The sequence below is a fragment of the Gobius niger genome, assembly GCF_951799975.1.
Source record: "Gobius niger genome assembly, chromosome: 19".
In the NCBI taxonomy this organism is placed as follows: domain Eukaryota; kingdom Metazoa; phylum Chordata; class Actinopteri; order Gobiiformes; family Gobiidae; genus Gobius; species Gobius niger.
In genome coordinates, this window is record NC_136870.1 from 11,037,377 (window position 1) to 11,055,392 (window position 18,016).

Sequence of the window (18,016 nt, forward strand, 5' to 3'; positions counted from 1 at the left end):
TTGTTGATGATGAGGTTTAAACTCCCACCACCAGGGGGCATCACTGACACACTGGACAAGAGGAATGTGCCAGAAATGTAAATAGTGTTGATGTTCATGTCCCATGTCAGTGTATGTGCTGCTAACTCAGGCGTCGTTTTGATGACAGCTAATTATAACCATGTCTGCACATTAATGTTTTCCAGTTGATGCTTTCAGGTCTTTGTGGGATTACGCAGTGAGTAGATTTTGTTTTGACCTGTCAAGTGCAGATACAGAAAGGCCAAAGTCCTTGAAAGGCTCACTACAGAAGGCTATTTGTCAACTAGAGGCAGAGCTATGATTTTAGTCGAACAAACATGTATTTGTGTTAAAGATCCGGAGGTAACCCATGCCGACATAAATGCCAGTTCCTGTTGTTGTCCTGATGCAAATGGTAGCCATTATAGGCTGTAGCTATTGGCTATAATGCCGAAAATTGGTTTCAGTGAAGTACAGTAGAATTTACACTTTAGTATGTGGTGATTTAGAGGAATTAAACACGCAAAGCTCAAATGTGCCATACTTTTTATGATAAAATGAATGGTTTGACTTATGTAATACATGATTGCACAATATAGTAGGATATCTCTTTGTTATTTGTGTATCCATTGTGTTTTTTACAGAATCATTTGCTATCATTATGACCAAAGATATTGTTGTTGGGGATGAATTACCAGACTGGGTGGGGGCCAAAGAGTTTTATCAGAAATATGATCCCAAAGAGGTGATTGGGAGGTGAGTCAAAAAGTAAAATCTGCAGGTCTGAATAGTGAACTGTGTGATAACTCTCTGTTAAATGTGTTTTTAGAGGAGTAAGCAGTGTTGTGCGCAGATGTGTGCACAGACACACTGGGCAGGAGTTGGCTGTAAAGATTATTGAAATAACAGCAGAAAAGATGACCGCTCAGCAGCTGGAAGAGGTGAAGGTGTCCACACTTAAGGAGATTCAAGTGCTCAACATGGCAAAGGGACACTCCTCAATTAGTGTGTATTGCAGTCTTGTTTTTCAAAGTTCTTTTGAATCTTCTTTTCCCGTACTAATGCTTGGTTCTCTCTTCAGTTACACTTGTGGATTCCTATGAATCAGCAACTTTCATATTTTTGGTATTTGATCTGTAAGTATATATAACTAGTGTATTATTATTATTATTATTATTATTATTATTATCATTATATACAAAAGGTGTTCTATATTTTAGCATGCGACGGGGAGAGCTGTTTGACTACCTCACTGAAAAAGTTACTTTGAGTGAAAAAGAAACAAGGTAAACAAAAGATGATCTTAAAGTTTGCTTTGAAACAAATACTACATGTGCATACAGTTTGACTACAACTCATTTGTGTGTATTTGTAATGTAAGGAGTATGATGCGAGCTCTGCTGGAGGCCGTGCAGTTCCTTCATTCCCTCAACATTGTCCATCGTGACCTTAAACCAGAGAACATTCTTCTTGATGATCAGGGACACCTTAAACTGTCTGACTTTGGTTTCTCTGTGCAGCTACAGCCAGGAGAAAAACTAAGAGGTACTATTTTACTAAATTGTCTAATTTACAGTACTATGTCTGTGAAAAGCGCTGTACAAATAATGTTCTTCCTTCTTCTATTATAAAGTTGAGTGTTTTCTGTTGTTGCTCAACATTTTTCTTTTTGATTAGAGCTTTGTGGGACACCGGGTTATCTGGCCCCTGAAATTCTGAAATGTTCAATGGATGAAATGCATCCAGGTTATGGAAAAGAGGTTGACCTGTAAGTATTATGCTCTTTATCCCTGTATTTTTTTGGGGAAAATGCATGTTTTAGAGATTGTGATGTCTGTTACTTAGATGGGCTTGTGGAGTGATCCTCTTCACCCTCCTGGCTGGGTCACCTCCCTTCTGGCATCGTAAACAGATGCTGATGCTGAGAATGATCATGGAGGGGCGCTATCAGTTCAGCTCTCCTGAGTGGGACGACCGGTCTGACACTGTGAAAGATTTGGTAAGGTCAATGAAGTTTAGTTTAGCTTAGTTTAAGTTTATTTGAATAGGGACAAGTATGTTACATAAGCTCATGTTACATACTACAACATTTTACCCAAAGCGAATTCTCAATGTCCGTCCCTAGTGGGCCTTTACATAAAAATTAAACAATACATAGTTAAAACAAACAAATAATAATACAGTATTACACAATGTAAAAACAGCGAACGTTGAAATGTATTCACTACAGAGCACTACGTAGTACATAGCATATGTGCTTTCTAGTTCATACATCACAAAACTGTGTCTTTATAATATTTTAAATCAGATTTCTAGATTGCTTGTGGTGGACCCTGCCGCTCGTCTGACTGCTGAGCAAGCTTTGGCACATTCCTTTTTCCGACTGTATCAGAAGGATGAGTTGAGGACTTTCAGCCCCAGAAAGACTTTTAGGGTAAGTAACATCATAGACTTCTTGCACAGACACAATTCCTTATTTTTTCCTTGTTGAAAAACCATAAAAATGCAGGGGATGAACATGTAAATTATTTTGTATTATTTTCATTCTAAATAGAACTATCAACTTTCCAGACTGAGAGGCAAAATCAAATAGCAAATTTCCTAACTCTACAGTGCCATTAAAACCTATTTTACCACCGCTGTGAAATGTTATGACATCATGTTCCTACCCTCTGTATATTATTCCACTGACTCTTCTTTACTTTACGTTTTCTTTAGGTGTTGATTGTCTCGGTGTTGGCCTGTATTCGAATGTACAGTCGTTACCGCAGGCTCCGCCCACTAACTCGGGATGTCCTGGCCAGGGATCCTTACTCATTCCGTGGTGTGCGTAAACTCATCGATGGCTGTGCTTTCCGAATCTATGGGCACTGGGTGAAGAAGGGTGAGCAGCAGAACCGCGCAGCTCTGTTCCAGAACACAGCTAAGATTGTGCTTTTGGGCCTGGAGGACTTTGACGCCTAAAGAGCCATCCTCATTCCTTACATGTTTTTTTTTTGTCTACATGCATTTTAGTCATGTCTGTTTTTATCAATTTACCATTTTTAGACTGTTTTAAGAACAACTATTTTATTTGTTTGGCTTACTTTAAGCCTTGGTTCTATTTTATTTCTGGCACGCACAATATACAGTACAGTAAAGGCTTTTGTGTCTCTTGATTTTAACCTTTTTAATGTTAGGTCAACATGTTTGCACATCGGCATTTACCACATTGCACAATCACTAAGGAAAACATAACATGCACTGTGTTTTGTCAAGATTGTGTTCATTCTCAGTGAAAACGCATCATGGTACTGTCTGCAGTGATATAGGATAGCTGTGTCAATGTTATTATTAACCTCATAACAAAATGAACAAATCCCTCATGTTACTCAATATAGTGAAGCTAATGTCATATATGCTTGGGTATGTTGTTAAAGACATGTGTGAAGTGTGAATAGTTCATTGTTTGAAAAGGCACTGGCACCTTTTTCAAAGGTATTTGAAAAATGTGTAACTGATCATACACTGTAGTATAACACAATGACAATAAAGCAAATATTGAATTAAAATGTGTTTTTATTACAACAACGCTATCCAGGACAGAATCCTTCTTTTCTTGTATTTACACTCAATTGGTTTCAGGTTAAAGCTAGAAAATACCAAAACAAAGACACTTTTATTAAGGAGATTTTTTTTAATATACAACATGAAATGGCTCAAATTTCAGGTATTAGTATTGGGGGTTGTAATATTGTCATGCAGGATGCCTATTGATTGTGTTGGAGAATGGTATAAAACTTCCCGTATATCTTCATCCACTTAATAAAATGAATGCAACATATCTAACTGACTATAACACTGACCATAACATTTTTTGTTATAGTCTGTTTACTTATTTACTGTTTATACATTTTGTCCCTACAAAGTCCTTGGTAGTCATTATATATAAGATACCACTATTTACTATTTAATTGTTTTCTCCTCACATTTCCTGCCAATTTGCCCACCCTGAGTGTTTCTAAGAGCTGAATGTAACATGTAAATTTCTCCATTGTGAGATCAATAAAGGCTCTTGTCTTATCTTATCTAATATGAATATACATGAGCATGCGTACCTGTTGTAACACCGTCATTTGTCTGATCAAGACTGTCAGAATATGTCACAGACAAATCAAGTTTTACCTGGAAATCAAAATACATTTCATCTTGTTTACACTTATTATTATACGATATACGTGCATACGTAGTGTATAGACCTACAGTAAATATGGCCTCTCTGTCTTACCTGTGGTGTAAAAACAAATTTATAGAGTCTGTAATGTCTAAAGTAGCTGCTGTAGATGTAGTTATAGATAGAAGTCACTTCCTCTGTGTTGTAAAGGTCAAGGCTAAAGGGTGGTTGCTGCAACAGTTACCAAAAGAAAGAGACTTTATAATGGTCAGTTATTATTGATTTGTCTGTATAAGGTTAAAAATATATATATTAAAAAAAAGAAAAAGGCATACATGAACTGAATGACAGAGCAAAAGTTCTTTGCAATATGTGTGACTCTGTGCTATGTTGTTCATTGAGGTTCCTGCAATAGAAAGTTAGAAGATCAAACATTCAGGCTATGCTACTGTAATATTACCCACTGTTTACCCACCAGTATTAGCCTTGTGAATAGATTTAATGATGGACAGAAGCGTAGATGATTGTTCTGGTTTAAAATGTTTTTCTCTGCAATAAAACATTGTCTGGACATAAAGGTCCAATAGGATCTCACGCTTTGGCTCTGGGAGATCAATGTCAAGCACTTCACATAAAGCACTGTAAGAAAGTAAGAAAGTCTATCAAACATATATACAGAAAATACTTTATGAAAATCTTGTACACACATTTGCAACTCAGGAACAGATGACAAATGATTGAGCCTTTCCATGTCGTAGTAGCTTATATCCGTCCTAGAACATACAAATTCAAATATTGTAAAGTTTTGGGGTTTTTTACCAGTTGGATATTGGCACTTATTTCTTACCATAGAATGACTTTGGCTTTTAGCTCTTGTGGCATCTAGTTAGAGAATCAAACATATTCAAGGTTTACCAGAATGCACAAAGTGTAGTAACATGAAATAAAAAAAGAAAAAAAAGAACCCACCTTTATTTTATTTTCCATTTTGCCGCTCACTGTCCCAAGCCAGATAGATACTCAGATGAAGTAGTGGGAAGACATTCTAATAATGACCATTCAATCAATCAATAATTTACAAACATAAAGCGATGAGTGAAAACCAGAAAAACATCCTGGACCACGTTCTGTTTGGCAGTTTCACAGTATCCTAGCAACGGCGGGTTCATTTCCGGTTCTTTTAGGAAGTGGGCACATGCTTTCTATGGGCATAACCAACCTTACAGCATTATTATTATTATTATTATTATTATTATTATTATTATTATTATTATTATTATTATTATTATTATTATTATTATTATTATTAGAACATAAGTATTGGGATTTCAGATGATTCATTTGCGTGGAGATATCTGTATTAAAGCGTCATGCCTTGTGCTTCATGTTGAGTATAAAGGATAGGCAAATAATATAGTCTTGTATATTTTGTGTGTTTTTTTTGTTTTTTTCAATTAAAAGATAAAATAAAATCATTTTTAAACCGTCAGTTTCACGGTATTTTCCGCAGGGCTCTCCATCACTGCTGCTGTATCCATGGCAACGGGATAAACCTGTGAGTTTCCCGCTCGAGGACAGCGCGTGTTTCGCTTGCTAGTGGGGCAGCGCTGCACTTAGCAAAGGTAGCACTAGGAAGCAACAATACTAATATATTTTCTATTTGTATATGTAGATCTGTCATGTATTCATCTTTACAGCTCAGATCATGTGATGGAGTACACATTTCTACAGCGAACAGCTAACCTCCGTGACCTCTGGCCGGTTTGTTGCGAGGACTTCCACTCTGCTTCCACTTGTCGTAGTTGGCTTGTTCGGCCCCTTATTCCCTGTCTGTCCACACTGAGCGAGCTTTGTGGAGTGGTCAGTGTAAGAACATTATCTCCTTGTAATCCACTTTGCCTTCTGTTGTACTCCAGCGGAGAGTCTCAGAGGGACTGAGGTTATACCAACAAACCGAGGCTGTGCATTCGCCACCGTTAGTATCATTGGAAACACGCATTTACATAGATGTTGTAGTTATTTTATCCTCTTGGAAACTTTTGACGTTTTGCAGACATAGCCACCTGAACGGCCCTTGAGATAATCATGGAGGATACAGATATTCGACAACAGAAACTGGAGAATCAGGTAATATATTAAGGAAATCTATTTGTCTATATGAGAAAGAGTTCGTAGAAAGTAATCTAAATTTGGTCACCTTTACGATCACATTTTACATGAATAGGATTTGAAAGAGCCAAACTAATTGCTATTGTAGCTGGCTGTCAAAACCACCTGTTGCTATTGGCTTAGTGCTAATGGAATGGATACAGCATAGGCTCAACTGTTATGCTTAATGGAGGAAAAAAAAGTGTTTCAAGCTCAAAAGGCCTTTCTATGTTTAGCTTTTGTACATGATAGAACCATTTGTGCCATAGAGAGCCATTCTGATGAAAAGACAGCAAAGGAAGAGGGCTGACAATCAGATGGTGGTGACGAATCTGGAAGCAAGGCAAAGGAGAAAACAGAAAACCAAATCAGACGAGACGCCCCTGTTAATCAGCCATTCCCACAGCAATGCCTCCCTGACCGGTGAGTGAAAACATGAAGCAGTCAGTCTTTTTTTAAGCTGCTACAAAACAAACGTCTGAAAGGAGTACACCCTGGATAGTTAGTAAGAAAGTGTATTTCGTGCAACATGTATCACTAAACATTTTTGTAACAATCTAACTGATTACAGATTAGAAAGGGCTGGAGAGCTACTCATTGATCATCATTGTGTCATTTGTTTGATTTATTTCAGATCAAGTTGAACATGCCCACGACAACCCAGTGGACGAGATCACGCTGGGAGAATGTGAGGTTGCAGAAGAGATATCTTTGGAGACACCGGTTAAAGCTATGGATTTCGACATTGACACAGAACTGGAATCCAAGTGTAAAGTTGAGCCGGACGTCCTGGTGGAGGGGAAGAAATCCAAAAAGAAAAAAGAAAAGGACAAACGTATGTTAAATATAATGATGTAATGCAACATGTAGAGAGGTTTTACATTATGCTGTCTTGTTTCCAGAGATAGAACAGGACATTGAGGAAGAGAAGGAGAAAAAGGTAAAGAAAACAAAGAGCAAAACTAAAGACTTGGACGACAGTGAAAAACCGCAGAAGATGCAAAAACAGGAACGTAAAAGTAAGTCTGCACACACTGAAACATAACGACGGCCATTAATCTCGGTCATAACGTGTTCAAAATGGGCGTAGAGAAAAATTCGCAGGAGGCCTCGGAACAGGACGCAGACACCGTTCATGAAATGGCAAGTCCGAAAAAGACCAGTAAATGTGATGAAAGCGATAACGAGGAACCGAGCGAGCGGCCGTGGCTTTCCCCGCAGTCAGAGAAGAGGGCAAATAAACTAGACACATGTAGGTTATGGCCTGTTTATAACTTCACGAATATATCTGAGTAAAGGAAAGACACATTCAACTGCTTTAACCTTATCCGACAGCAAGGTGCCAGATAAGCGATGAAAGCAAAGATGAAGAAAACTCGGAGAGGGAGAAAAAGGAAAAAAAGTCGAGCAAGAAAGAAAAGAATCTAGCGTCATTAAACTCTAATTACAGGAGGAACTCAGAAAGTGACTCCAATGACGGGGTGAGGCAGATTACTCACTGCTAAACATGATCAATAAAGATAAACGAATAAATAAGGAATGACATGTTCTTTCAGACAACTTCTCCCATGTCTGTGGAGGACCTGGAGAAGTATGCACTGCGCCCGGCTCCTAAAGAGGTGACAATACAGTGTAGAGTGACCAGAGACCGCAGAGGCATGGAGAAGGGGATGTTTCCCACGTATTACCTGCATTTGGAGAAAGAGGATGGCAAAAGGGTCAGTAGTGCAAATGTCTATCAAAACATAAGCCTTACAGAGCTTGTTAACACTCCTGTTTCGATCCAGCACGCCAAAATAAAAGCACCATCTTATTCATCAGTTCAACTTTCTATTCTAACTATTAACAGACAAAATACTTAAAATGTCTGTATTAAATTACATTCTTGTAACGTTGCAAGTACCTGCTGAACTAATCAATGAGACGAGCTGTGGGCTTTTATTTTGGCGTGCTGGATCGAAACAGGAAGTCACTTCTTAGGCGCCGTTGTTATGATTTGAAGTTAAGCACAGAGTCAATAGTAAAGCATCGATTAATACCTGAATCACAATTTCTAAAACATTTACGAATGGAATTAAATATTTACATGCGGTACCTAGGACAGGGTGTTGTCATTACTAGACGTTACCAAATATATTTCCCTAAATGGCTTTGTCATTGTCCCACGCAGGTATTTCTAATGGCGGGAAGAAAAAGGAAAAAGTGCAAAACCGCCAACTATCTGATCTCTACCGACCCAACTAATCTGTCCAGGAATACAAATAGCTACGTCGGAAAATTAAGGTATACTCTCAGTAAAGTAGATGCATATTTTGGTTGTACTGCATACCGAGTCCATGTCGCGTTCTCCTTTCAGGTCTAATGTCTTAGGCACCAAATTCACTGTATATGACGGCGGGGAAAACCCAGAGAAAAAGCCGTTCATAAAAGAGAGTGAATCGGTGCGCCAAGAACTGGCAGCGATTTGCTACGTGAGTCCAAACTTATTCTCTTAACTAAACCAAAACAAATGAATTAAAATTGTATTAACTATGTCCTATTTTCCAGGAGACAAATGTGTTGGGGTTTAAGGGTCCAAGGAAAATGACTGTAATTATCCCGGGAATGATTGATGATGAACGAGTGTCTATTGCGCCAAAGAATGTACGTTTGCTGTCAAAATCTCTCGCAGCACATCACCACACTGTCTGGTCAATAATCGAAAGATTTTACATCCAGGGTTCATTGGAATATTTGACCTTCGGCGGTTTTAAAGGTGCACTGTGCAACTTTTTAAGTGAAAAATATGTTTAATATTTGTGCATATTTGATGTTTTAGTGACTCAGTGGCATTATGGCTGCAGCTTCACACCTTTGCTTTCCGTCACAGTGGCCTTTATGACGCTCCAGGATCAGTTGTTTTAGAGGTTCATACCAGAAACTTGCCAGAAACCCAAAAACAATTGATTCTGGAGCATCGCAGAGCACCCATAAAGCCACTGAGTCACTAAAATTCAAATACAAACAAATATCAGGTTTTTTTCCCCACATAAAAAGTTACATAGTGCATCTTTAATGCTGATTATTGCAGTGAATAGGTTTAGTTTACATAACGACGTCTTAGAGGACCTGGAGTGACATAGATTGACATATCGGGTAACAACAAAATGGACAGAAATGATGTGAGAAAAAATATCCAGATCAGAAAACCACTGAAATGAGATGTTTTATTTTCTTATTAACAATCTTCCTTTACATCTTGTACAAAGTTGATATATATATATATATACCGGTATTGATATTTATTTTTAACACTTCTTTTAACACTCTTCTTAGGAACTGGAGACACTACTCGCTCGCCATGCCAACCACAACACGGACCAGCTCATCACTCTTATCAATAAATGCCCCAGCTGGAATGAACAGACGCACTCGTACGTCCTAAACTTCCACGGTCGTGTCACGCAAGCCTCAGTCAAAAATTTCCAGATCATTCACCCTGACAATGGTGAGATAAACTCCACTCTTTCTAAGTTTCCAATCCATTAAAGTTCGCCTCTTTAATCGCCTCTCCTCGTATGCCTCCCGCTGGTGCCTGCTGTAGAGGATTACATAGTGATGCAGTTTGGCCGGGTGGCAGAAGACGTCTTCTCCATGGATTACAGTTACCCGGTGTGTGCCCTGCAGGCCTTCGCCATCACACTGTCGGCCTTCGACAGCAAGCTGGCATGTGAGTGACGGCGTGCCTCAAAGTCAATATCATGTCCAATACAAACTCAGTATTACATGTACAGCATTTTATTTGTATATAACTGATGTAAAGATGTAATAATATGTAATATCAATAAACTACTCTTCCTGTTCTGCACATCTGATAATTTTAGGTTCAACCACAAGCGCTTCTTTAAAAGATTTTATCATAAAAGATGGGTGGGGGGCAACTTATCAGATGTACAGGAAGTGCTGTTAGATACTAGGGCTGTTGCACAATTTGAACTTCGATGCAGAGTTCACACAAAGTTGTAGAAACTCATTTGTAAATAAAAATAAGTCCCTCTTCAGACTGTGGTGAGGTAAAAGTGGTAACAGGCCCCATTTAAACATGCACTTGCTTCCTGTTTTATGTATGAGAGATGTACACATACAGTATGTTAAGATTTATAGCGCTCGCTTACTAATGGTTTTGGGCAGCGTCATTAATAAATAACTGATGCAAAAAAATGAAAAGAAATAGACATTTATGAAATACCGTTGCCGTCTTATCGTTTTCATTTCCAGATAATAAGTAATATAGTATCACTCAGGAACCGGTATTGTAAACCAAGTACTGGTATTGGGAAAGGATAGTTAATTCGTAAAACCATGATATAAGAGTATTCCGGATTAGCTGACGAATGTTAAATGGTCTCAACTTATATAGCACTTTTCTACCTTCATCAGGCCCAAAGCCCAAAGGAAAGTGTTAAAAATGTCAGTGACTATTGCTCTAGTCTTTCGTTTCTAGATGAAGATGGTACGAAGATAGCCTCATTTCTCACTCCACTCATAGTAATGTGGCTGGTTGCAACAGGAAAAAGCATCTAGTTTTGCTGAGACTACACTAATGTATATCCAAGGAAATGTAAATAAAACAAGTTAGTTCTGATTTAGACACAAGTAAACCTTTATATATAAAGCAATAAGGATAAAAACATGGGTTTTTATCATCTGGCGTTGGGACATCGTCACTGCGGTCACATTGGAGAGATAGGCGTCAGTGAAGATGAACGGATACCTTTCTCTCAGTCAGTGTGTGGTTGAGCTGCACGCAGGCATCACTGAACTGGTCTCGCGTTAAAGAGAAGAAGAGCGCCTTGTCCAAACATGGATCTCAACCCAAAAGGCCGGCTGAGAACCTCTGTCCTGCTGGTAATCCTGTCCAGGGTCCTTTGCACAAAAGGTAATAAAAAAACAATTATTAGATGTATCTTTTATTCTGAGATTCACGTAATTGGGAAATTCTTTCAGAACAATAGTCTTATTCTTTTACTGTAGTGCAAGTGTGGTCGTGTTAAATGCAGAAGCAGTAGCAGAATTAGCTGTTGAAGGAGGCATTTAAGTTTAGATAAGATTAAAGAAGTGGGTTCTAGACGCAGCATCACTCTGGGACAGTATTTGTAAGGTCAATGAATGGTGCCAAGAGGGCATTAAAACATGACTTTATATGTTGGTATAATTTCCGTACTGTTTTACCACTGTTCATTGTGTCTAGGCTTGAGTCCCAACTTGCACTGCGTTAATGACTATGTGTCCACTATTAACTGCACCCTGCAAAGCAACCTGTCCACAGAGCTTGGACCGTGGCTCAAATTGGAAAAAGTAGTAAGAAGGAAGAAGTAAGACGACACTTTTTCTTCTTTTACTGATATATGTTTAGTGTTTTGATGCTCTCACAGTTTCGCCCTTTTCCATGGCACAGGAAGGAGCTTCTCTGTCAGCTGTTCGGGAACAACGACCGCTTCTACTGTTCTGTTAAATGTGATGCTTTTTCAGACAGAGATGCCTACAAAATTTCCCTCTGTTACAAGCAAGAGAGCACTGGCTGTGAAGTGCTGGACGAGCAGTACAGACCGGTTCAAAACAGTAAGCATTCAACTTCTGTTCAAAATAGAAATGTAATATACATTTCCATGACATATTTGTTTTGTTTTAGTTAAACCGAAGCATCCCTGCTGCCTCACTTGGAAACACAACGCAAGTCAGTACCACTTCCACTGGAAAAGCACTTATGAAGAGGACGCGGCCTTCATTGCTCTGCCCGAGAAATTGACATATCGGCTACACATCTACGAAAGAGAACAATTCAATGTTAGATGAAAGATGAAAATGCTATTCTGAGTTTGAAGCTGCCATTAATATACAATTATTACTGCTTGTTTATTTCTAAGGGAAAGCAACATGATGTCAATATGGCCAAAACGACTTTTACTGTCCAGGATGATTATTTTAAACCAGACTCAGACTATGTTGCTGAGGTGCGTTCCAAGCCCAGCCAGTCTTATTCTATCAACGGGCAGTGGAGCGACTGGTCTCCTAAGGTCTACCTGAGGACTCAGCCAAGAGCAGATGGTAATGCGTTCTATATGTGATTCTCAAACTGCAAATACTATTATTTCTATGCTTTCTAAATGCCACTAGATTAAAATGCCAGGTCAAAACTAGGAGTCAACTTGTGTAGCAATTGCATTTCAAGTATGTAACATGAACACGCCATCACTCATTTTAAAAAGAACCTCCCGAGCTTTAATGACTGGAAGCTGCACTAGCAATAAATCAGGAATTGATTGGGCCAAAGTACTAGAGGAAATGACAGCGCCCCTTTATATTCTTTTCTAAATTGGTTTAACTATAGGACCTGGCAACCCAAAGTGAGGGGCTCCTTCTACTTTATGATTGGATAGTAGACTTTTTCTGTTTTATAGTTTTGTAATTGTGCATTAATCTACTTAACTTTGCAATAACTAGAAATACAGAGCCAGATTGAGAACCACTGCTGTGCATCACACATTTAAAAATGAATTGTAATGTTGTCTTCACCTCACTACAGAATATACCAATGTTTTCGATCTGAAAAAGCTGCTCATCCTTGTGTGTGTGTTGGTGCCAATTATCCTCAGTTTGTGTTTCATTTCTGTTAAAAAGTAAGATAGTACATCATACGTATTTTGATATTTTACCATGTAGAGCAAAGGTGCCAGTGCTTCAGCTGTTGTTTTCCTGTTGCAGATGGAAGCAGGTTTACGTCCCAACCCCAGAGCCTTATTTTCACACACTTTACTCTGACTGCCATGGAGATTTCAAGGTGAGTTTAGCACCTCTTGTCAGTTCACATATAATGATGCAAAGTGAATTAACGACTCTTCTGAATTTCAGAGTTGGGTAATAATGGACAATACAGCAGACCTACCAATAACAGAAAAAACTAACCACATTGAAAAGATAGTTGAGCGTGAAGATATCCATGATGAGATGCCTCAGGGAAGTGGATACGCAAACATGAGTGGGTCAGAGTGTGCGTTATCTGAGTCTGGACCACCTTATGCAGGGAGTTCACCAGGGCTGGACTCTGCTAGGGTCAGCTGTACGAGTGCCTGCCTCAGCTCTCAGTCCAGGAGTCAGGCAGAGGGAGATTCCGGCTGTTGGCTCAGCAGCGACCGGTCTCTAGAGCAGAACCATCTCTGGTACTGCAATGATTACTGCACCCTCAGTGCCTTCCAGCAGTCTGCACTATGTACACAAAGCGGGTCACTAAAATGCAGCACATGTATGATTATGAGACATGATGCGATAGAGGAAACAGGGTTTGTGAATGTTTAGTGCATTTTGTACAGAAATGGCCAATATTAAAGTTTCCCCTTGACTACTTTTTTACTGTTCAGCCAATAAAAGTTATGTTCTGTATACTCTAAATATTCTAATAAAAAGTATTTTCTGTAAAAAGGTTTATTTACGTCAACACATACAAGAACAAAGCACCATTTAACCTTACAGCCAGAAAGAAAGCCTACCTGCCTCAGTGGCCATTTTATTTATTTCAAAGAAAACACTCTGATAAAGTAATGAGGCAGCTGAGTCTAGGATATATTACAGCATGCTGAATAGAAAACCTGGGAATGAGACTTCTAGAGACACTAGTGAGAGACGACAGTAGAAAAGTGCCAGTCATTTTACAGCAGTGGAAATACTGACAATGAAGTAAGCTAAATGTACATTAAATTGATGGGAAACAAAATTGAACACAGTAAAGCAAAGAAGACACTTCTTTCTTGAACATTGACAACAGTCAGCTTCATGGAGCGGAGACTGGTACCGAGCTGTGTCCCGTACACCACATAAGACAATGTTTAAAAAGAAAGAACGAGGATGCTCAAGCACCCACTCCCTCCCAGAATCTTGTGCCAACCGGTCAATTAAGAACAAAAATGGTAGGTTGGGAGGGCGGATGGCACAGAATGCGGTGAGTTTAAATACAAGTCTTTAAGCGAGTCTCCATGTGAGAGGAGCACATTCATTGAGAGACTGAGCGAGAGGTGATCCTTGTTAAACCCATTTCTTCAGCTGCAGCAAAGTCTTCACCCTTACGACGGAGAGAACTTTTTGGCCTGTGCTCGAACTCTTTTTTCATATTCTACTCTGTTTTGGCTGAAAAATACAGTAAAAACAAACGTCATTGATATTGTACAAGCATAGTATTAAAAAAAACATTAAGATGCTACTTCTGTCATTTTGTTTTGTTGGAGCGTGGATATAACATTTTCTATTTTTGACATTTCAACTTCAAGAAAGCCTTATGAACACTACAAATGTTTAACTAAATATACCACTCAACTGATTTTACATCATCTGGCTTTAAAGCAGCAAACAGCACCAACGCTCGCATGTGCGAAAGTGAAACTCAAAGGAGAACTTACCAGTAGATTGTGTATGCCTCTGCTTGGGCTGGATCCTGGATATTTGGCTCATTTAGGAGTTCTTGGATACCTAGAAGGATCTACACAACACTGAATAATCAATATATTGGTCTTGATGTTGAAAGTAGTAATACTTTAATTTCTATGGCTGTAGAATGCGTATGCTACCTGCTTTATTGTGATGGCTGGTCTCCAGTCCTTGTCTTCCTCTAGAATAGAAAGGCATACTGTGCCTGAGGGATACACATTTGGATGGAAGAGTGGCGGCTCAAATTTACCTGAAACACAAAATGTTGATTGAGACACAAGTCCTAACTGTTCAGCCCATCACTCTCACATTACAAAACAAACAGAACTCATCCCTCCACAAACACTACTGATCTACTGTGGAGGCATCCTGAGATTTAGCAGCTGTGATATGGATGCCATCTTGTCTTTATGCATGATGCTTCCACCCCTATAAATGTGGCATTCATAAACATAAATAAACAAGCAGCTTACATTTTGGAGGGGACGAGGGATAGTCATCCTTGAACAACATACGGAGTTTGAAAAGACCTCCTTCCCATGGTGTCTGAGGAGAAAGAGTCATTTACAAGCTGACACTATGACAAAAGGTTAACAAATAGGTTGTGTCCAGTGTAAAATTTAACATTGGATTGATGCAGCTGAGAACTGTATTGTGGTAACCATGGTAACCATCAATTTGCTGAAATTTTTTACTTATTTTATGATTATCTCTCTAATTGCTGGACAGTACACATGAAACTAAAGGTTGTCACAAAGTTCAACGGCTACTCTTACTCCACAAATATAAACTTTGTCAAATTACTGTCTCAAAAAAGGTGTCCCAAAGTAGTGATGATATTCAAAATTATGAGTTTAATGTTGGTCAGATTAAATTATCTTCAGCCATAAGATTAATGTGACAGATTTGTGTATTCAATCAATTTGGAGATTACTTTCTAAATCTGTGTCTCTCAGTATCATTGACCCCAGCCCTCCAACAGAAATTATGGCATGGCCTCAGAATGACAAGGTATAGGCTATATGCACAGTTTCCCCACGTGACGTCTTCCTGGACAGTCAGCCAGACGCAGCACTTCCTGTCGCTGGTCGTTTACGTTCACAATTAGCAGGTTCCCACACAAAAATAGCGATAGCTCAGGATCTGGTTAAGGACAACGAGTTACTGATGGACAGTCACAGCAACGTATTACAAACATCATGTTCGCTGTGAATCCAGCACCCAAAGGAAACGCCAGCTGTCGTAAGGTAGGAGCTTTTATCTCACGAGCTAAAGGCTAGTGTTGAAAAATGATAATATAACATGTAAACAAGTAAATATTATTTAAACTACTAACAGGACGATTCTTTTTTGCGCAGGCTCGTTCAAAACTTTGCGCTAGTTTTATTTTTTATTTTGTTAGCCGCGTTAGCTTCAAGACAAAAACATCCAGCGTTATGAACACAGAGTTTCCTCCAGTGAAGTCGTTGCGTCTCACGTAATATTTTTTAACCTGCTCCAGCCACATCCGAACTTTTACTCGCTGTCCTTTACCAAATCTTAAGCTATTGCTTCATTTCTGTGGGACCTGCTAATTTTTAATGGGAAGAGATGACAGACAGGAAGGACAGCCTCTGGCTGACTGTCCAGGCGGAAATCACGTGGGGTCACTGTGCATATATTGCTTTAAATTGGTTAAAAATAAAATACATTACCGCCTTCTTGCCAGGAATTGCACATTCCCAATTCATGAGATTCATGGTCCCATCTGGATTTTTTGTTGGTACAGCAACAAATCCCTGAAAAGACAGGTGAGAAAATGGTAAATCAACTGTCGAACATCAGAACAGATTATCTTCACCGAAACATCACCCACTTACAAATGGATGGTCTTTTCTCCACGCTTTGCGCTCCTGGGCAAGCCGGCTCAACGCAATGCCAGACATGATTTGTAGGCTCCTCCAACTGTATGGAGACAATCCATTACAATGATGTTAAATGCGTTTCCACACACACAAAAAAACACACACACACACACACACACACACACACACACACACACACACACACATACACACAAAACCACCTCCTCCTCTGCTTCAAAACAAACGTTAAAGCAGCAACGGACTTGTGGATGGTTTGGCTTCACCCTATTATTGATACCTAGCAGCCTTTGGCAACAAACGAGTGAAAAATGACAATATATTGAGGATCCATGACAGAAGTAACACACCTCTGTCCCGCAAGGTGCAACGAGAAGTCAAACTAAAAAAAAAAAACATTTTAATTTTAATGCTACCGTCGCAAACTTAACACTCAGGGAAATGCAAATAATTAAAAACAGACGATTCCAGAGCTAGCAAACGGGTTAGCAAAAATAGCCGGTTCAGTTCAAAACAATGCCATTTAGGACTAGTTTAAAACTACCACAAGTCAACACAACGCACCGGGGCAACACTTATTTTCCCACCAAAATAAGGATCGTTTGACAAACCTGCGCAGATCTTCACAATACAAACTTGGCTACCCCTGCTAAATAAGCTAACAGCCGGTTAGCATACAAGCTAACTCGTGTGCGCCAGAACGCTGCCACAACAGGCGCTAAAACGATAGCGCTGACACGGCCTGATGCAGCACAAAACTGCGCAATTGTGTTTGCGTTGGCCTCTGCAATGGAGACAGCAGTGTTGTTTTATTATTATCGATCAAATCCAATATATGAGCGCGTGGCAGCATGCGATGTGATTTTTCTTTAGAAATGTTTAAGTGATTCTAGATTCAATAAAGAAAAAACAAAGAGCGCTAGAGCTGAATGGCGCACATGAACGCCGTACAAAACTAGCGAAAATGGCGCAAACAGAAGCGGACAAAATGTCACAGAACAAGGCAAGTATGTGTTGTGTTTTCCGCTGCGATGGGGGGCTCTTACCTGTCAATGTGGCGGCACTGTGTATTTAAATTACACGAAAGGAACTGAGTGTGTTCAAATCCAGTTAAAGCTTGTAAAGTTTCCCTCCCGAACAACCACCCGCTTCGACTCCAACCAGACACGATCAACACATTGAAATAGTGATGTGCCGACGACTTCCGCTTTTGGCTTTTGTACTCCAGGAAGCTCTGGATGAACTTCTGTTTTAAATCCCAAACTATTGAAGGTCAGGGATAAAATACAAGTGTAATCAAATCTATGCTCTATCGCGGCTCCCCCCTCTCATTAAACAACTGAAGTTTGTTTGTAAGGTTAAGTAAACGACGGGAAGACACAAGTACGCATACATA

General features: G+C 39.3%; 3 protein-coding genes and 1 long non-coding RNA gene across 4 annotated transcripts; 3 read left to right on the forward strand and 1 right to left on the reverse strand.

Annotated features, from left to right (window-relative positions):
• Nucleotides 1-47: 47 nt before the first annotated feature.
• phkg2 (phosphorylase kinase, gamma 2 (testis)) lies at nt 48-3,507 on the forward strand. The gene is made up of 10 exons (XM_079577737.1): nt 48-217; nt 645-756; nt 830-1,005; nt 1,082-1,136; nt 1,221-1,286; nt 1,382-1,545; nt 1,678-1,768; nt 1,846-1,999; nt 2,309-2,434; nt 2,719-3,507. The coding sequence occupies exons 2-10, from the start codon at nt 662-664 to the stop codon at nt 2,962-2,964; spliced, it is 1,173 nt and encodes a 390-aa protein (XP_079433863.1). The 5' UTR covers nt 48-217; nt 645-661; the 3' UTR covers nt 2,965-3,507.
• Nucleotides 3,508-5,776: 2,269 nt separating this feature from the next.
• LOC306979026 (uncharacterized protein) lies at nt 5,777-10,097 on the forward strand. The gene is made up of 12 exons (XM_079577797.1): nt 5,777-6,280; nt 6,571-6,724; nt 6,936-7,136; nt 7,204-7,320; nt 7,392-7,553; nt 7,637-7,782; nt 7,858-8,019; nt 8,472-8,584; nt 8,658-8,772; nt 8,849-8,944; nt 9,617-9,788; nt 9,885-10,097. Exons 1-12 carry the CDS (start codon nt 6,239-6,241, stop codon nt 10,016-10,018), a joined length of 1,614 nt encoding a protein of 537 aa, XP_079433923.1. The 5' UTR covers nt 5,777-6,238; the 3' UTR covers nt 10,019-10,097.
• A 2,780-nt stretch (nt 10,098-12,877) lies between these two features.
• Nucleotides 12,878-13,679, forward strand: LOC306978195. Its single transcript, XR_013793893.1, has 3 exons — nt 12,878-12,960; nt 13,046-13,121; nt 13,193-13,679. It is a non-coding gene; the product is annotated as an uncharacterized lncRNA (long non-coding RNA).
• A 209-nt stretch (nt 13,680-13,888) lies between these two features.
• On the reverse strand, nt 13,889-17,794 carry ube2ib (ubiquitin-conjugating enzyme E2Ib). Its single transcript, XM_079576710.1, has 7 exons — nt 17,667-17,794; nt 16,618-16,702; nt 16,453-16,536; nt 15,232-15,304; nt 14,899-15,008; nt 14,731-14,810; nt 13,889-14,461 (listed from the first exon to the last, which is right to left on the reverse strand). The coding sequence occupies exons 2-7, from the start codon at nt 16,681-16,683 to the stop codon at nt 14,398-14,400; spliced, it is 477 nt and encodes a 158-aa protein (XP_079432836.1). The 5' UTR covers nt 16,684-16,702; nt 17,667-17,794; the 3' UTR covers nt 13,889-14,397.
• Nucleotides 17,795-18,016: the final 222 nt, after the last annotated feature.